The sequence below is a fragment of the Colossoma macropomum genome, unplaced genomic scaffold (genome assembly GCF_904425465.1).
Source record: "Colossoma macropomum unplaced genomic scaffold, Colossoma_macropomum, whole genome shotgun sequence".
Lineage (NCBI taxonomy): Eukaryota > Metazoa > Chordata > Actinopteri > Characiformes > Serrasalmidae > Colossoma > Colossoma macropomum.
In genome coordinates, this window is record NW_023494793.1 from 33,331,622 (window position 1) to 33,349,284 (window position 17,663).

The 17,663-nt window shown below is 38.7% G+C and overlaps 2 protein-coding genes across 3 annotated transcripts; one reads left to right on the plus strand and one right to left on the minus strand.

Annotated features, from left to right (window-relative positions):
• Nucleotides 1-1,501: 1,501 nt before the first annotated feature.
• Nucleotides 1,502-14,490, plus strand: stk38a (serine/threonine kinase 38a). 2 transcript variants are annotated; one of them, XM_036579284.1, is made up of 14 exons: nt 1,502-1,600; nt 3,489-3,625; nt 4,097-4,148; nt 4,451-4,573; nt 4,753-4,836; nt 5,129-5,252; nt 7,077-7,231; nt 7,479-7,581; nt 9,663-9,724; nt 10,051-10,168; nt 10,299-10,422; nt 10,657-10,752; nt 10,906-11,000; nt 11,104-11,240. In XM_036579284.1, exons 2-14 carry the CDS (start codon nt 3,495-3,497, stop codon nt 11,238-11,240), a joined length of 1,404 nt encoding a protein of 467 aa, XP_036435177.1. In that variant the 5' UTR covers nt 1,502-1,600; nt 3,489-3,494. The 2 variants fall into 2 exon arrangements, with proteins under 2 accessions (XP_036435177.1, XP_036435178.1); XM_036579285.1 differs by lacking the exon at nt 1,502-1,600 and having other exon boundaries at nt 11,104-14,490.
• Nucleotides 14,491-14,820: 330 nt separating this feature from the next.
• On the minus strand, nt 14,821-15,576 carry tmem81 (transmembrane protein 81). Its single transcript, XM_036579755.1, has one exon. The coding sequence runs from the start codon at nt 15,574-15,576 to the stop codon at nt 14,821-14,823; it is 756 nt and encodes a 251-aa protein (XP_036435648.1).
• Nucleotides 15,577-17,663: the final 2,087 nt, after the last annotated feature.

Below are 17,663 nucleotides of genomic sequence, written 5' to 3' on the forward strand. Positions count from 1 at the left end.
TTTTTAAGTTTGTAAGTGTGTAAGGCTGAATGAAGATGTTCATTCTTAAGACATTTTTTGACTTTGGTCCAAGAAAATCAATCCTCACATATTTGATCAAAAATACCAACACTGTTTTCTTTAAGCAGGAAACTGAATATTTATACTTTTATGGAACTGGATGTGTCTTTGCTGCTGAAAACATGAAAAATATTGGCACAATATGCGTCTGTTAGGGTCCTTCCAAACTCTCCCTCCATTCACCACATGTAATTTTGAGGTACATATTTACTGATTTTGACTGTAATCACAAAGAATTCCCCTTTTAATAGTATTGTTATTGGGATATTAGCCTTGCTTTTATTGGTAACACTTTACTAAGGGGGCAGCATTCATATTGTTATATGACACCTGCACAAGCCTGTCATGACAACTGCCTTAAACATAAACCTTTATAAAAGCTTATTCCAACAAGAGTCAGTTGTCATAGCACTTTCCAGGGTAAAATCACGTCCAAAAAAGCAGCCTGATGCTTGTTGGAAAAAAGAAGACTTTATAAATGTTATGCGGGTTTATGTCAGTTGAACGTTTTATAGGTTTCTCTTACCTTTACAATGCCACCCTTCAGTAAAGAGTTACTGTGGTATTTAGTATTGGATCAAAGAGAAAAGAGTGCTATCATTCATCCCTCCTGTTATGTCCAATGAATGCCCCTAAAAACAGAATTCAGGCCTACATGACAACCATTTTAGTCCTGTAAGAGCAGCAGAAGCTTTTATATACTTTTATGTATGTGAATTAAGTGAAGCGATGTACTATTTTAACACATCGCCAGAGTAAAGTTCCACCAGCAATCAGTGGGTGAAAAGATCACTATGCTAACACACGAGTTCAACACAGAAGACATAAACTCACACCTTTTTTGAAGGAATGATGTATCAGTACACAATATTTATCTTGACCAGACCTCAGTTAAAGAAAGAAATAACAAGTAAAACCAAGTCATTCGTGGCACAAGCAATGTCGTGCTTCAGTATTGTTACTGGAGTCTAAAGCAAAACGTGCTCATGAGTGAAAGTGGAACTGACATTAGACCTGACAGCTGTGCTCTGCTGCCATCTGGTGAAGATTAGATGAAACAAACTGTTTACCCACATACTGTAGACTGTATATAAATGTGCAGCAAAATGATGCATTTTGCAGTCACAATCTAGATTAAGATTTTTAGCATTGTAAAGTCATTCATTGTTGAACGTCACTTTAGAAGACGAGGGCCTATTAGAACCGTTAGCAACCTGTGATAACAAACATTTAACAAACATCTCTCGACGATTAATGGATTACTTATGATTTCTTCTTGTTGTTTTCGAAAGTAGTAATGTCTATTCTTAAGTTATTTTATCATTCTTAATTCATTTAGCAATTAATATTTTTTCTATTTCTCTATTCTTTTGTGAAATACGGATGAGTTTTCCTCCATGAAACACCACGAGTTCCGTCTTTCAAAATATCGAGTAGGACTTTTATTTTGGTGGACTGCCACTGAAATAGCAACCTGGAAGAAGGAAATAATGACCGCTGTTCACAAGTAGGTTGCCGTCACTTTTAGGTCGAGAAGAAGGTGAGTAATTAAAAGTAACTTCAAATAACTTCATAAGTTGTGGGTAAAAAAAGACCTTTGAGCGAGTTCGCTTTTGTTTAGTTGTAATTACATGTTATGTCAAGTACTCACAGCTTGTCTAATGAGCTCTGAGTTGTAGTGTACAAACGGCAGCGTCAGTCAACCGCTTAAGTGAGCGTTAGTTTAGCTAACGTTAACCTCAGCCTTAGCTCGCCCCGTGTTTATTCCGTCTTCATAACTAGTCCCTCTATGTGGTGTCTTTTGTTTCAAATTTGCCCTGGGACGTCGGATGACTACAAGATAGCAGAAAACACTTGGGTAATTAACTTAACTATGGGGTTAGAGTTTAGTTTCACTTGTGCTGTTGGAGTGCCGCTAGCTAGCTAATTTGATGTTAGCCAGGTTGTCCGCTAGTGTTAGCTGTTTGTAGCCTTCTTAAGTACTCGGAGTCTTGATCATGTTGGTGAGTAACTACATTTCTATGGACTTTCAGCTCATCAGTGTCGAGAAATTAGTACTGACTTCTCGCTTTCCTGACTAACGAGTATGTTAACTCACATTATTTAAAGTGTCAGTAACGTTAGATGGTAGATATCGGTATGAAAAGCATCTAGCAAATGTCAGTTAGCTAACTAGGTTAGGTTACCATTTTTGAATTCGTGCTGCTCGTGGCACTTTGGCAATGTAACGCTAGCATTTTAGGTTTGAGCAGGGAAAACCTAAAATATGTAGTTACAGTTTTTGCTAATTTGTTGTTTAATTTTGCGTGTCCGACTGAAAGGGTGGTTTGCCGAACTAAGTTAGTTTGCTTAACCTAGCTGAGTATCCTACATGTAGATCATCAGTCAAAACATGCTTGGTATCTAAGGTTTGCATGTTTTGCACTGGAGCTACAAGAGTAGTAATGGAAGTCCGTGCCACCCAAATTATATTTATTGTTATATTAGCCTTGTGGTTCCAGTGGAAAAATGGTTTGGGGTAGGTGGATAATTGTGTGAATGTAATTTTTACTGAACCATCGCTTAAAGTGGTATGCTGGCCAAACTGGAAAAAATATGACCATGTGTACATCTGTTGTAAACATGTCTATTGGCCTCTTACATGGAGCTGCAGTAGTGTCTAGAGCAGGGGTGGTGAACTGTAGTCCTGGAGGTATGGAGTCCAGCACAGTTTGGTGGTTTTCATACTCGAACACACCTGATTAAAGTCAGCAGCTGATTGCTTGGTTAAATTGGTGTGCTATAAGCAGGAAATTCCCCAAACTGTGCTGGCCACTGGTTCTTCAGTACACCACCCCAGCTCTAGAGTACGATTACCTAGTTTAAAGCCTAGAAACACTTTATGTATCTTGAAGGTGAATGTAAATTTCAAAAGACTGCAAGTGCTTTGGGATTGATATTTCTGCGCAGGCTGTTTGATTTGATCATTAGTGGGCCACAGATGTATTTATTAAGGTCTATATGAGTGGCTAGCAGTCAGGATTTGTTGAGTGCTGTAGGGATTTCCAGTTGTTGTGTGATGTATTTTGTACTGCATGCTGGGTATTGTAGTCAGAGAACACCGATGGGCAAAAAACATGAAAAATGATATGAAGATCCTGCTATACAGCAAGTTGCATGACTAGGCTTGGCTGCCGTAGAATGAATATGGAGAAGTACTGTAACTACAGTGTTCATGTGGATTTGTAAAAGACCTGTAATTGTTAGTCTTTAAATTACAGGCTACTTGCTTTTGACATAACCCAAGTATACTGTGTTCTGTGGCTGAACACCAACTGGCATGGTGCAGATATATGTTTAAGAAGATATGGTTCGTTATTTGTCATAACTAAATGTTTATGCTGTTTAATTAATGTTATTGTGATGTTCTGTCTGGGCTAACTTTCCAGGTAACCATGGCAATGACAGGTCAGACATCCTGCTCCTCGATGAGCAACCATACAAAGGAACGGGTCACAATGGCCAAAGTGACCCTGGAGAACTTCTACAGCAATCTGATCTCCCAGCACGAGGAGAGGGAGATGAGGTTAGCGAGTCCTGTCAAAACACTCCCATTCTTAGCTGTACCCTCAGAAACTGATTGAAAATTGATTGAAAACAGCTTAATGTCAAGTAATGAGTAATCTGGCTCTGGAAACCTAGTTCTCTGTGGTATTCAGTACCATTAAACTAGTTTGACGGGTCTGAGCGATGCATTGAGCATCTTGAGCATCTTAGCAATGCGATGGAACTGCTTTGGAGTCTTTCCCTCCCTGCGCTAGTCTGACGCATATGAGGGTGGGAAGAGATGACTGATTGCAGTTTATTTACTTTTTACTTTACAAACCCGTTATGTATGCTGGCTGAAGCTGTGCCGATTTCTATTTCATGATTCATGCTTAAAACTGGGACACATTACGTTTTCTCATTCATCTTTGCTTAAACGTTTTGCCAAAAAGGAAATGTGAAAAACACATTCCTTTCATAGATGTACTAAAACACTGTGTATGTATCATAGGCAGCAGAAGTTGGAGAAGGTGATGGATCAAGAGGGACTAGCTGATGAAGAGGTAGAGGAGCAGTTTTGCTTTGTTTTTTTTGTTTTTTTTTGACAAACAAAATTGCTATTATTTTGCTATTATTGTGTTATTTTAGCTAAATTGCTATTATTGCTATTGTTATTGTTGATAATACTATGTAAAATGACTGTGTTGGTAACTTTGATTTAAATTTTAACTTCACATCTTCCTTGTTTAAATAACATGAAAGCTGGCATTTTGGCAGTATTGTGAGTTGAAAACTGTTTTGCTACTAATATCTAAATATCTAATATCTAAAATTCCCATGTTTTTTTTTTACTTCTAATTTGTAGAAGCGTATACGGCGATCTCAGCATGCAAGGAAAGAGACAGAATTTCTCCGGCTGAAACGAACACGCCTCGGACTAGATGATTTTGAGTCACTCAAAGTGATTGGTCGTGGTGCTTTCGGAGAGGTATGGCCATTGAAATCTGACATATATCCATGCTTGATCTTCTGAACACTGCACTGCATGTTGAGCGTCTTGTTGTTCATTTATTGTTAATTGTACTGAACCTCACTTAGATTTGAAAGTTCTGTTTAGTAAATTAAATTAGCGTTATTAGATTTGGCTTACACATGTTGTTGATATAGGTGCGCTTGGTTCAGAAGAAAGACACGGGTCATGTGTATGCCATGAAGATTTTGCGCAAGGCTGATATGCTTGAGAAAGAACAGGTGAGTCTTCTTTGATTAAGTAACTGATCATTCTGGGTTGTTCTTGCATCTGTCAACGTTGAATATTTCATCTTTAGGTTTGGCAGCATATTGACTATTTTTTTGGGTGAATATTATGATGGGAAATCTTTACACTTTGCAGATTTAGGCGTGTTGAATAAACAGGTCTTGAACAGACCGTGCCGAGTGAGTTTGGAAAACTTAGTTCAGTATCAGACTGTAGAAAGAATGTTCACTGATTTACTGGTGACCAGTCATACAACAGTTTCTTTGTTTTGCCTACACCTGCTAGATTGGCCATATTCGGGCAGAAAGGGACATTCTGGTGGAGGCAGACAGCCTGTGGGTTGTGAAGATGTTCTACAGCTTTCAGGACAAGATGAACCTCTACCTCATAATGGAGTTCTTACCTGGAGGTGGGTGCTGACTAACTACAGACTAATTCAAAAATAGTTTGTGTTTGCATTTTAGCATTTAGGAACAAGTTGGTCTTTCAGAGTTTGAGATTAAAACTGGATTAAAACTAGCGTTAAATATGTTATGTTGTATTCTGTAGTGCAGCATTGTACAGTCATATGCAACCCCCAGTGAAATTACGTTATCTTGATTTTGTAAATGAGAATACGTTCACACATCCTGTTCAGGAAACGACAGGAAACAGATATTTTTCTGCACATTTTAATGCACTTCTAGTTATTTTAACAAGTTTATTGGGGGGATATAAAATATACCAAAACCTTTTCTCTAATATTGAGCAAATAAAGAGTAATTGTGCGTAAAAATGCACAGCAAAGAATAACATAGTTAATGTAGTGAATAGATTAACATAGTTTCACAGAAAATGAGCATAACATGTAATTTGACCAAGAGGGCCCAAACTTTCACATACATCTTCTATATCATGGGTAGTGCAAGGGAGCTTCACTGATGTTTCACAGACCTGTGCTGTATCTCTAGTCATTTAAGTATATTAAAGACAGAAGCTCGCTGATTGTGGGTGAAACTGCTAAAGAATGAACTTTCCCTGAATTTGTATTTGAGCATCTATTTTACCCTAATGGACAGCATAATATAATATGTTTATTTACAGGGAACCCCACAATTTAGATTTTGAGACATTCGGTAGTTCCAGAAGGTTAATTAGGAGGTCCCAGGACCCCCTGTATTTTGCACCTTGGTCTCACTCTCCCTAGGTGGGTTGGATGCCTCTGCATTTATGAACTGAACCGATAAAGCAATCAACATTCTCCTCCAAGCATGTTGATTTGTCCTGTGATGATGTTGGCAGCAGTTTGAAAATATGCGGTGGCTGGCTTTTTGAAGGAAGCAATATATTTACATTTACGTTTACAGCATTTAGCAGATGCTCTTATCCAGACTTAGAAAAAGTGCTTTGTCTATCTAGACAAAGTATCTTGGCTAGTTACAGATAGGTTAGAGAGAAAGCTCGTCCTGAGTTATTGATATTGCTAGAAACAAAAGCCCATGTTGATATTTGGAAAAAATGGAACAGATTTAAACACAGCGCAGTGCAATACATTTCAATAAATGCGGTACAATACATTACAATAAATACTTAACTCAGTGCTCACTTAAGTGCTGTAAAAAGAAGTGTGTCTTCAGTCTGTGTTTGAAAACCGCGAGAGACTGCTGTTCGGACAGCCAGTGGGAGTTCCACCACCTGGGTGCCAGGACAGAGAAAAGTCTTGATGCTTATCTTCCACGCATCTTGAAGAATGGCGGGTTAAGATGAGCTGTACTTGAAGCTCGAAGGGCACATACTAGCCTTCACCCTCCAAGTGTAGCATCGTGTGATTGAAGCTAGCAGATGGAACTGGATGTGACTAAATTGTGGAGTCCTCCCCAAAGTTCTTGTAGTCTTTGAAAATGCCCTCCCACCTTGAAGATAAGTCATCAGAAAGGGTTTTCCTATAATTCACACTGGAAAATCTCACTGTAAAGATTGTAGGAGGCCAATAGGCATGTTTACAACAAATGCTGCATGCTTAAATTTTCATTTTGGCTAGACTAGAGCTTTAAAATTGAAATCAAGAGTGACTGAAGTCACGTTTACTTGGAGTGCTAATAATGAATGTGTTGTTTTATAGCCTTTGGCTTCTGTAGTCAGTTGGAGGCATATCTGAGTGAAAAAAGGGACTGTTTTTTTGGCACAGTCTAATCAAAACATGAGTTGTTATCTGCATACCAAATGTCTCTAAAGCAGCTCTTTGTCTCTGCAGGAGATATGATGACTCTGTTGATGAAGAAAGACACTCTGACTGAGGAGGCTACTCAGTTTTACATTGCTGAGACCGTGTTAGCCATTGACTCCATTCACCAGCTGGGTTTTATCCACAGAGACATCAAACCTGACAACCTGCTGCTGGACTCAAAAGTGAGATGCATGCACACAAATGCTTTTGCATGATCAAATTCACAAATGCTTTCACTACTTTCTTGGCTAGTTTTGTGTACTTACTAATGCTGTCAATTAGTGGGAACATTGGTGGGCTGTGACAGTTCATGTTAATTTGTGTTTAACTTGTTGAAGCCAATCTATTCATGAATTCCCAGTGTAGGCTTAGTCATGCTGTCTTATTACTTGGATGTCCATTATATAGCGCATTCTTTTGTTTGTGCAGGGCCATGTGAAGCTGTCTGATTTTGGCTTATGTACAGGACTTAAGAAGGCTCACAGGACAGAATTCTACAGAAACCTCAACCACAGCCTGCCCAGTGACTTCAGTGAGTGGTCAAGTGTCTTTTCCTTTTGTCAGTTGTGGTGCAGTTACAGTAATACCTGGCCTTTTGAGTCATTTCTCATATTCCCCATAATCCAGCTAAGTTTTCCGTTAATGTGGCTCTGCTTTTAACATGCATGCTCTCAGCACTCCTACTCTTAGGTCATTTTTATACTGTTCAGCTGCTATAAAAGAGCTCCCTTGCTGGAACGTGTTGATTGACACAGCCGTTTTATGTCAGTGCAGTAATGCAGTGCTTCCTGTTTACACAAAGAGCCATGAACAGGGCATCACCCACATGAGCTTTCACTTGTACAAAGCCAGTTAGGATCCAGGTATATAACTTTGACTGACATCATAGGTTACTGTGCTTGATGACAAATTTTGTGAGTCTATTTATTCATTTAAACCAGATTGTTGTAGTTATTACGTCCAGCTAAACATTTTCCTTTAAGGGAAATTCCACTGATCTTTCAAAATTTCTGCACAATTAACCATGAAAATGTGAACAGTGAAGTCAGTGGTTTGTTGTGAAATGTGCAAGTCTAAAGAAACTGTTCACAGCGGTGGTAATGGGAACCAAACATTCGATGCATTTAATTCCTCTAAAAGCTACCTCACAGGAAGTTATTACATAAAATGGTTAGAGATGCGTTGCAATTTGCGAAAGGGCTTTGGCCTAAACTTTTTTTGTTTTTTTAAAACAGTCACAGGCAGGGTGTTATAGTGAAGTGAAACATTTTTTCATTTTGGCACTCACATTAATATGTCAGCTCTTTCACACAGGCTGCACAAGCAGAGTCACAAAGCACCTCAGACGTGTCACTGAAACACCATAGTATGTGGAGAATAGGCGACATGCTGCAAAATACACTGAAATAAGCCGTGAAAATGATAACCGAATGAAAACTTTAAAAATGTTTATACAATTTAACTTATGAATGTTATCAATCAAAATACTAGATAAACATTCCATGCTGCTACACATTTCCTGGTATGTGTGCTGTTGCCAAGTCAGAATACTGTTGAAAGCGAAGGAAAAAAAAATTACTGTTCTCTAATATGAATTATGTTTTTATTGAGCAGCATGACAAATTTGACTAGTTATCCATTTGTAAAAAAGATGTCGGCATAACTTTTTCACTGCACTGCTCCACAGCACTACCACTGTATGTATGAGTGGCCAGCATGTTCAAGCTGTTGCAGTTACATATAAATTACACATAAAACTCAAAAGACGCATGGGTTCACTGGTTGTTTTCAGTAGTACATGAAATGGCTCTATTTGCTTTATAAATGTCACAATTCCTGGTTCTTGTCACCACTATTATGAATAAATCTAAGTTGACAGAAAGGCATTTCTCTATAATTTTACATCAACAAGAACTAAATGAATTACATATCAAGAATTATATTCTGGAGACATGTTAAAAAGTCTGTAGAAAACCCTTTTAATAAATCTAACTAAAGTTTAATTAAATACGAGAAGGTAGCAAAAGTTGTCATGCTGTAGTTAACCATAGCAGCAGTTGCTCGGATATACCTGTTGACACAATGGTAGTTCCTAATTGTTTGCTGAATCTGATATGGTATTTAGTCTGGCCTGCGGTTGCTATTTCAGAGAACAGTTGATGTGGTTTGGAGCCAACACAAAAATTGCTGGATGTAATGCCTTATTGCTCCTTCAACCAGAGATGTGAAAGTTGTGAAATAAAATGCCATCTTAAGCCAACATATTACGGTAGAACGTACCTGGAGATCTGCTGAAAGGTTTAACTGTAACATTCAGTTAATTAGGTTAACCTGGTTCTTTTTAGATTAGAGATTGAGATTAATAACTGAATAATAATCCTGCAGTAGAAGGTGTCTTGAAACATTTATGGCAAACTAAGTAATGTATCTTATTACAATACTTCTCATAGTAAGTTCATATTGATATGTTGTGATGTAAAATATTTGTTTGCATACAAAGAGCCATTTCTCAACATGTATGCATTGGTTGAAGCAATGTAATCTGACCTGTCTCAAGAGGTCAGGGTCAGACTCTTACCTTGGAATAATCCTGGAGTTTGTTTTCCTCTGCAGCGTTCCAAAACATGAACTCGAAGAGAAAAGCGGAAACATGGAAGAGAAACAGAAGACAGCTGGTAAGTCACCAGCATGTCATAGCAAACCAGTGGGATATTAATCTTGTTCTAGTCATGTCCTCTGTCGCATGGTTACACATCGCAAGGACAACAGTGTGTTTGTGGATAGGACTGGTTTAGATAGATGGGCTTGACCTCTTTTGAGTCAGACTTAAATTGGAAGTTGACTGCTTGATGGTTCACATTTTGAAACACTTAGATGTAAAAAAAAATAGGAAATTGAGTCTAGACGTCATTTTTGTTGGGTAGTTATCATGACTTAGAATGGGTAGAAAAATAAGGGGGCTTGGTGGTGGAGATAAATGGCCCGGATGTCTGTCTTTCAGGCCTTCTCGACTGTTGGAACCCCTGACTACATTGCTCCAGAAGTATTTATGCAAAATGGATACAACAAACTGTGTGACTGGTGGAGCCTTGGGGTCATCATGTATGAGATGCTCATAGGTGAGATTGTTACAAGCCGAGTTAATAGCAGTTATCTAATTTTAATGTTACTGTCTAATGTTAATTGTAGGCAGCACAATTGTATGAGCTCTCCCAACCAGTTAGTGTGTGTTTGTGTGTGTAATTGCAGGTTACCCTCCTTTCTGTTCTGAGACGCCTCAGGAGACATATAGGAAGGTGATGAATTGGCGGGAAACCCTGACATTCCCCCCAGAAGTTCCAATCTCTGAGAAGGCTAAGGACCTTATTCTCAGGTTTCAGTTTTCTCCTTCGTTTATTAAGCATTCACACTTTAGTTTCCAAAAAAGCATCAAGCCGTTTTGGGAAACACATTGTCCACTTTATAAACACTACTATATAAAGCATGTTAGGTAACATTTTTGCTGATTGTGGATGATGGGGGATTTTGTCTCTTCAGCAGTGTGTGACATCCAGTAGACAAGGTTTAAAAGTGTATTTAACACTGTTTGTGTCATGTCGTGTAATAGGTTCTGCTGTGAGAGTGAAAACAGGATTGGTGCTACTGGAGTTGAAGAGATCAAATCCAATCCTTTCTTTGAGGGAGTTGACTATGACCACATCAGGTAGAAATTTTGATTAAACATTGCTTTGCAGATATTGAGCATTGTGTGGAGGGACATGTTAGCAGATCATTGAGTATTATTTTCTTATATACAGTCATGGCAAGTAATTAGCATGAAGGTTTTGTATGAATACAAATGTGATTATTCTGACAGGGAGAGACCTGCTGCCATTCCAATTGAGATTAAAAGTATAGACGACACCTCTAACTTCGATGAGTTCCCTGATTCAGACATCCTCCAACCAACATGTAATTTTTTTTTCTGTGCACTGACATAAGCAGAATTATTGAGCTTTCACTCCTAATCTTATCTGATCTATTTACGCTGACTTAATTCTATCTTTTCCTCTAGCTACTGTTGTGTCCAACCACAGTGAGGTTGATTTAAAGAACAAGGACTGGGTCTTCATTAACTACACATACAAACGCTTTGAGGGTCTGACTGCCCGGGGGGCCATTCCTTCCTGTATGAAATCAGGGAAGAGATAAACACATTACCTGCTGGATTCTCGTGGAGCTAGTGGTTTTCTTCAAGGAGTCTTATCTCCCCATTGCTTCTTATTGCTGTGGATTGGTCCATCTACAGAGTCATCCATTTCCAGCGTTGACCCACACTGTGAAGAGTCATTTGTGATGGTTGACCCCTTTTGTTCCAGCACTTTGGCTTTCTTTTTTTTTTTTTTGCTTCTTCAGTAGAAGCTGCTAAAACTCCTTTCTAGTCCTTTTTGGCAAAGATTGTAAAATTTGGAAAAGCATTTGAATCTTGCTTTTTTTATTTTATTTTATTTTTTTAACCCCATGATGGAGGTACATTTTCTTTTGACTGGATCTGCATCTAGAGGGTGATGAGGGCACTCTCAACCTTTGATTGTTTTTAGTAATTCACTGTTTTTAAACAGACTGGTTTGAGATTGAATCCTGCTTGGCTTCAGCCTTGATCATGTCCTCATCTGCTGTATAAATCTTGCACCTTTGTTTCGAGTAAACAAAAAAGAGAAGAGGAATCTCTTTTGGTGAGCTGTTTGAAGTCTGTGCAGTTGGATATGTTTGGGTTTTTATCTTCTCTTTTTGATAGAACCTGCCTAGACACTTGCCACTGTAGACACCAAACTGGCAAAGGCAAAAATCGAGGGGCTCGTCTTTGCGTTTATCCAAATAATTGTCACTGTTTGCAAGCCTGGAATAAAGTGTGGAGCAGACATTGCCTTATACTTGGAAACTACATGAATGTTCCAGTAATCACCTTTTACACCAGCAAAATGTCAGAGTAATCTTTCTCCTAGACCTGCAGACTGACTCAAAACCTTTGTACATTTCCACAGTACACCAGCCAGTGATAGCGACCAAGTGAAACTAGTAACCAGCTTATTTATCACAGTATCTAAATTGTTAATGTAGCTTTACCCAGTAATTTCCCCTGATATACAGACTCAATCAATACTTAATAATCCCTGTTCCTTAAAAGGGCTTGCTATTCATGTTTACCCTGTTCAACTGGGAACAAACCAATGTAGCTCTAGTATTAAAGGAATGAACATCATAATTCAGAGGGTGCTGAACTGGCTTAATTGATGGTTATATACCAAACAGTCTTCCATGTTGATACTGGGCTTAAAAGCATGTCTTAGTAGCAAAGCAATATTTTACCAAAGATTTGTGACTTATAGCAACTTAAGAATCTTGGTTATGCAGCTCAATTTGTGCTGGGGATTTTAGAATGTCTTCTTCTTTCTAGGTTTAAACATACTTTGCCTATAATATAGCATTAAATCAGTATGTCTAGATGTTATGTTTTTTCCTAATATTGGAGAAATTGATTAGTAGCATTTAGTTATCATTGAACAGTAATTATCAATATTGTCATCAGTGTCATTCCAGTATGGCTGTGAGTAGATACATGCATTATTGTATACTTGTTGATGGTCACTTGATGCATACAGTTGGCAAAGGCATGTGTACTTGAGCTCATGTGATACTATTTAATGTAGAAAATGAATTCAGACGGCTTTGTGAGGTTTGAGGGATTCCCATGTAAGCTGACATTGTAGGACTCATGTAAGCCTTTTGCACTTTTGGCTTCATGGTGTCTTGCTCTGTCAGCTTTCAGTAGCTTCCTTCATCAGCATAAAGCTGAAACGTAATCCTTTGTGTAAACACCAGAGCTGCAATTTGAGCATGTTTGTGTCAAACTGTTCTTGAGCTGTAGATGTGTGCGCCATGAAGACTTAACAAATCCAGATTCAACTTTATTTCATGATTCTGGATTCTGAAAGAAATAGCCTCTGCTTATCTAGGATTTTAGAACTAATATTTTAGAGGCTTTAGAGCAAATTGTACGATTAGTCATGTTCTACAACTTTTTGTGAATTAACTATTGATTTGTTTTGTCTGTGGAGCAAAATGCTTAGGAATGGGTGCGCTTTTGAATGCAGGGCTGTTTGGATCTCTTATTTTGCAATACAGAACGTTGTCAGTTAAATCAATAGCTGTGCGCATGGCCTCACAAATCCAAAAATGCTGTCATTATTATGAAAACAGCATGATTGTATGACTGTCAAAATGCTGTAGTTTTTGTATTACAAGAGCAATACAGGGCGGGGCATCATGTTTTGTAAATACATGTTGGTCCTGCGAGACCATCATCGCATTGATACTGAAGTTTGACTGTTCTGCCACATGCTTTTGCATGAGTGCTGCTGGACTGATGGCTGATCTCTGAATGGCATAGAGAGTAATTGTTTTATTTTTAATTTATATTCCTGTTTGTGTCTGGTTCTCTGTTCCAGCTTTATTGTGGAGTGAGAATGATGGGGAGAACCAGTTTGTTATGGCTTTTTAATAATGATGAACTGTTAATGAGAAGGTGCTTGATCAGATTATACACTGTTCTGCAAATGCTCACCTCACCACCTTTTGAACTACTCTGAGTACCATGTGGAGTTATACAAATGTGCTGAAAATAATCAGAAGTTTATCTGCTATTTGATCACACCAGTTTACTTTTTCTATGTCTTTTGGGCTCAAGGAGTTGGTTGGTGCTCTGTGTAGGTCAGCTGAATTGCTGTCTGGGTGCAGAATGCTTCGTTATGGAGGTGTTGAACTTGTTTAGAATTTTGGGAACATTCTGTTGGGTACAATTACATATTTAGTCATGAGTGAACAGAGCAGTTTTGATTTATTTCCACTGTATGTATAATACACCCAAGTTTGGTTGTATGTTCAAAAAAACACACTGGTTGACTATTTGCCTATTTACACAGCATCAGCAAAGCAGGCTAGAGCTTCTGAATATTTCAGAATATTTATATACTTTATAGGAATGTCTGCAATAAAAACCCATGTATATTTATGTTTTAAGGGTTTGTGTTGTGAAGGATGTAGGGCTTATTTATTCAAACCAGGGCCTACATTCACAAAGTAACTCTGGAATAGAGGGTGTATTGATCATGGATGAACAACTTGTTTGCAGCTTTGAGTTACTGTTCATTAAAAATGCAAAATCAATATAAAACCCATAGTCCTACTTCCATCGTTTGTAAATATGGCTTCTAGGTTCATTAATGTTGCATTCTACTGTGAGATGAGGAAATGGGCCTCTCTCTGCCTTAAGATTACGTTTGATATGTTTGAAGATTTTAACTACACTTTGTAGAGCACCTTTCACTGGTTATTTGGAGAATTTGTGGTGAGCACACACATTAACCTGTAAAGCACATTCAATAAAACACAAATCAGTTTACAGTGTGTTTGCCTTTTTCTTCTCATCCTCCGTGAAACAATGTGCAAGTGTGGAACCTTGTGAAAGAAACAGTATGAAGATCCGGTTTAACATTATTTATTGATTTGTGAGACAGTGTTTCAGATTCCTGGTTCCTCTTTAAAGGACTTAGTAGAACTTAGGGGGACATAGAAACGTAACACCATGTTAAGCTATGTAATCCAATCCAATTCCTCACTTCCAATTTCATGCTGCTGTGAAATGCAAGTACAAAAACATCTAAAGGGAATATTACACTACACAAACAGGATTCAACAGATGTTTTGAAGAAGAGCGAAAATGGGTAGCGAGTTAAAGATTTCCTAAACAGTCATGAGAAGACAGGTTCCTCTTCCTTGACTTCTTCCAGTAAGAAAAAATCAAAAGGCCAAGAAAGATGATGACAGTTATGGAGGTGGATGTGGCTAAGCTGACCAGTACCATTTTTCGGACCGTGTTGCTTGGATACAGTTTCCCAGTGACCAGAGTTATATTTGGCCACAGGCCACCAGGTTTCTCCCACTGAATCAAACCCTTAGTAAAGTTCAAGCTCAACACGTTTGGAGACAAAACTTTCACTCCTTTATACGTTCTCTTCACTCTGTGGTAGGATGTGTCCTGTACGTCACAGCGGTATGTCCCAGCGTCTTCCTCTCTCACTGGGTCCAGTACCACCCTGTCGAGTCCTGGAACGTTGTATCGCTCAAACAAGCTGTTATCGGTGGTAACAATGCCTCTTGCGAAACGCCAAGACACCACAAAGGCAAAACGACCCATGACCTCCATGACTTCCTCTAGACAGTCCAGCTCCAGGTGCTGTCCAACTGCAACTGTTTGAGTCTGCAGGCCACACTGCCAGCTGTCCAGGCACTGGACTTGGCGAACCCAGCAGGCACTACCATTGGCCTTGGCCGCACCCAAAGGGCAGAGTTCCTGGGTACGGAGGCCCAGTCCGCAGGTGGTACTGCAGGGAGAGCTGTGTGTGATGGCCCAAGTGTCGACGAAGGCCGGTACATCCGGGTCAACGCTGTTTAAAGTGTTACAGTGGCTGCATGTATGAAGTAACATCCAGCATAGCACAATCAACGGAAGCGTAGAGCTGTACATGAATGGCATGTCTGGTAGAGCACAGGAGACTTCTCAAATGTTCAAAAGGCAACTGTTGGATGCTACCTGCCAGATAAAATGGATTAGAAAAATATGTAGGTCTGCAAATAATTCATTATTCCCATCAAAGTACCACCACCATTCAAACTTCCCTTTGCAAGACAAGCGGTTTCACCTGTTATGATACCACAAAACACTAGAATGTCACTTCTAGCACTTCCTGTGGTGTACAGTCTGTCTGAATGACTGTTTAACTTACAAATATCACAAAGCGTTACAGAGCAAACATTGTTTTATGTAAATTTTTTTCCCATAACTGGCATCATCAACAACTAATGGACTTTGTTGACAAATCACTGCCCTTAAGCTATCATTTGAGATTTTCTGCCAATAGATGAACGAATGAATGTATAGTATAGAGGTCACATGGCAACACAGTTCTGTGAAAAAGTATTTGTCCTGTCTCTACTGTTAGTGTATGTTTCTGCTATTATGCTGAATTTATTCTGTTTATTCTGTGGCTCGCTTTAGAAAGTGAAGGGAGTCTATGAAACACCAATATTTGCGCCCTTGTCAGTTGTGGAGTGTGCGAGGTAATTAAGCAGTCCTGAGGTGTCAAAAAGTAATTGCCCTCTAGTGAACTGAATCCAATTACAGGGGGATAGAGTGAGCTGTTAAAATAGTTTGGTAAACAAACAAGCATGTTTATGCTTATTAGTCTGGAAGGTTCCCAGATTTCAATGTTGCCAGAGCTCTACCTAACTACATTCACAGCCAAATGGGGAAAATTCAAGTTGGTAGTATGTTATGATTTGCCTGACTGCCAAAAAACTCTCCATCATTAAGGCGAACTTTTAAAGGAAAAAAAAACTTCAAAGGATTTGCAAGCCTCGCTCACCTCAGCTAATGTCGGTGTTCATGATTCTTCCCTTAGGCCTTTAGAATCAAAGTTAGAGGGAGTGCAAATGGGTCATGAGGAAAGGCAATGATCCAAAGCACACAGGCAAGTCCTCATTAGAATGCCTCAACAAGAAGTCATTTAAATTTTTAAAATGTCAAGTCTAAACTGCACTGAGCTGCTGGGGCAGGACCTGAAATGAGAAGATTATACTCAAAATGTCATAGTATTAAAACAGGTCTGCGTGGAGGTGCAGGTCAAAGTATTCACCATCACAGTGTGAGTCATAGGCTTTGGTAGCTGTTAAAAAGTGACATGACCAGTTACTATGACTAATTAAGGGCCATGACATGTCAGAAAACTGCTAAGTACATGAAAAGATAATAAATCTTAACATTCAGTATAAACATTCAGAAAAAAAGGTAGACAGAAAAATGTATATCTCTACTATGTTGGGCAATAGGCCTTTGGTGTTATCGTGCTTTGAAAATGTACATTGTCTACAGGATATTTCAACAAATGGGCAAATTTGTTTCAACTAATGAACAGATTTGCAAATCCACACATTAGAATATAATTTTGGATTAAAATGCATTGCACTGGTCTATATAATATGTATTAAGATGCAATTTCATTTTCAATAATCTGGTCATTTTAATAGTATATAATCTGTCATTTAAAAAAAAACAGCCCTCTTACCTTGATGATTGCTCAAATCAGGATTAGATTTTTTTCAGAATTCTGGTGTGGAATCAAATCTCCACCTGAGGTTCTTAATTCTTCAGTCATAAAGAGTGACATCATAAACAGCAACAGCAGGCTGAGAGCTTTATGCCAGTGCGTGCTGCTTCACTTTTGTCACTAGATGGAGTCTGTATACAGATGTTTGATGTTGTGTACTCCTGAAAGAAACCTCTACTGTCACCCACGCACTCTGTTATTACTTAATTACTTAATTAAACGTCATATTAATTAACCACAACTGCTCTAATCAACCAGTCTGTGGTCATGATTCATAGTCAGACAGCTATGAAATGGCTGGGAATGGAATACTTTCAAACAGTGTTAATTCGTTTACAGTCTAAGCAGTCTTGCGCGCCCTGATTCGATGGATTCTCTTGGTTAATGTGGTAACACTGTGCGAGTTTGT

Excerpts from the sequence above, each read along its gene's own strand:
- stk38a (XM_036579284.1), top strand. The coding sequence starts at position 3,495 with ATGGCAATGACAGGTCAGACATCCTGCTCCTCGATGAGCAACCATACA. Across the intron at positions 4,574-4,752 it reads GTCGTGGTGCTTTCGGAGAG|GTGCGCTTGGTTCAGAAGAA; the intron begins GTATGGCCATTG and ends TTGTTGATATAG. Across the intron at positions 4,837-5,128 it reads ATATGCTTGAGAAAGAACAG|ATTGGCCATATTCGGGCAGA; the intron begins GTGAGTCTTCTT and ends TACACCTGCTAG.
- tmem81 (XM_036579755.1), bottom strand. The coding sequence starts at position 15,576 with ATGTTACTTCATACATGCAGCCACTGTAACACTTTAAACAGCGTTGAC.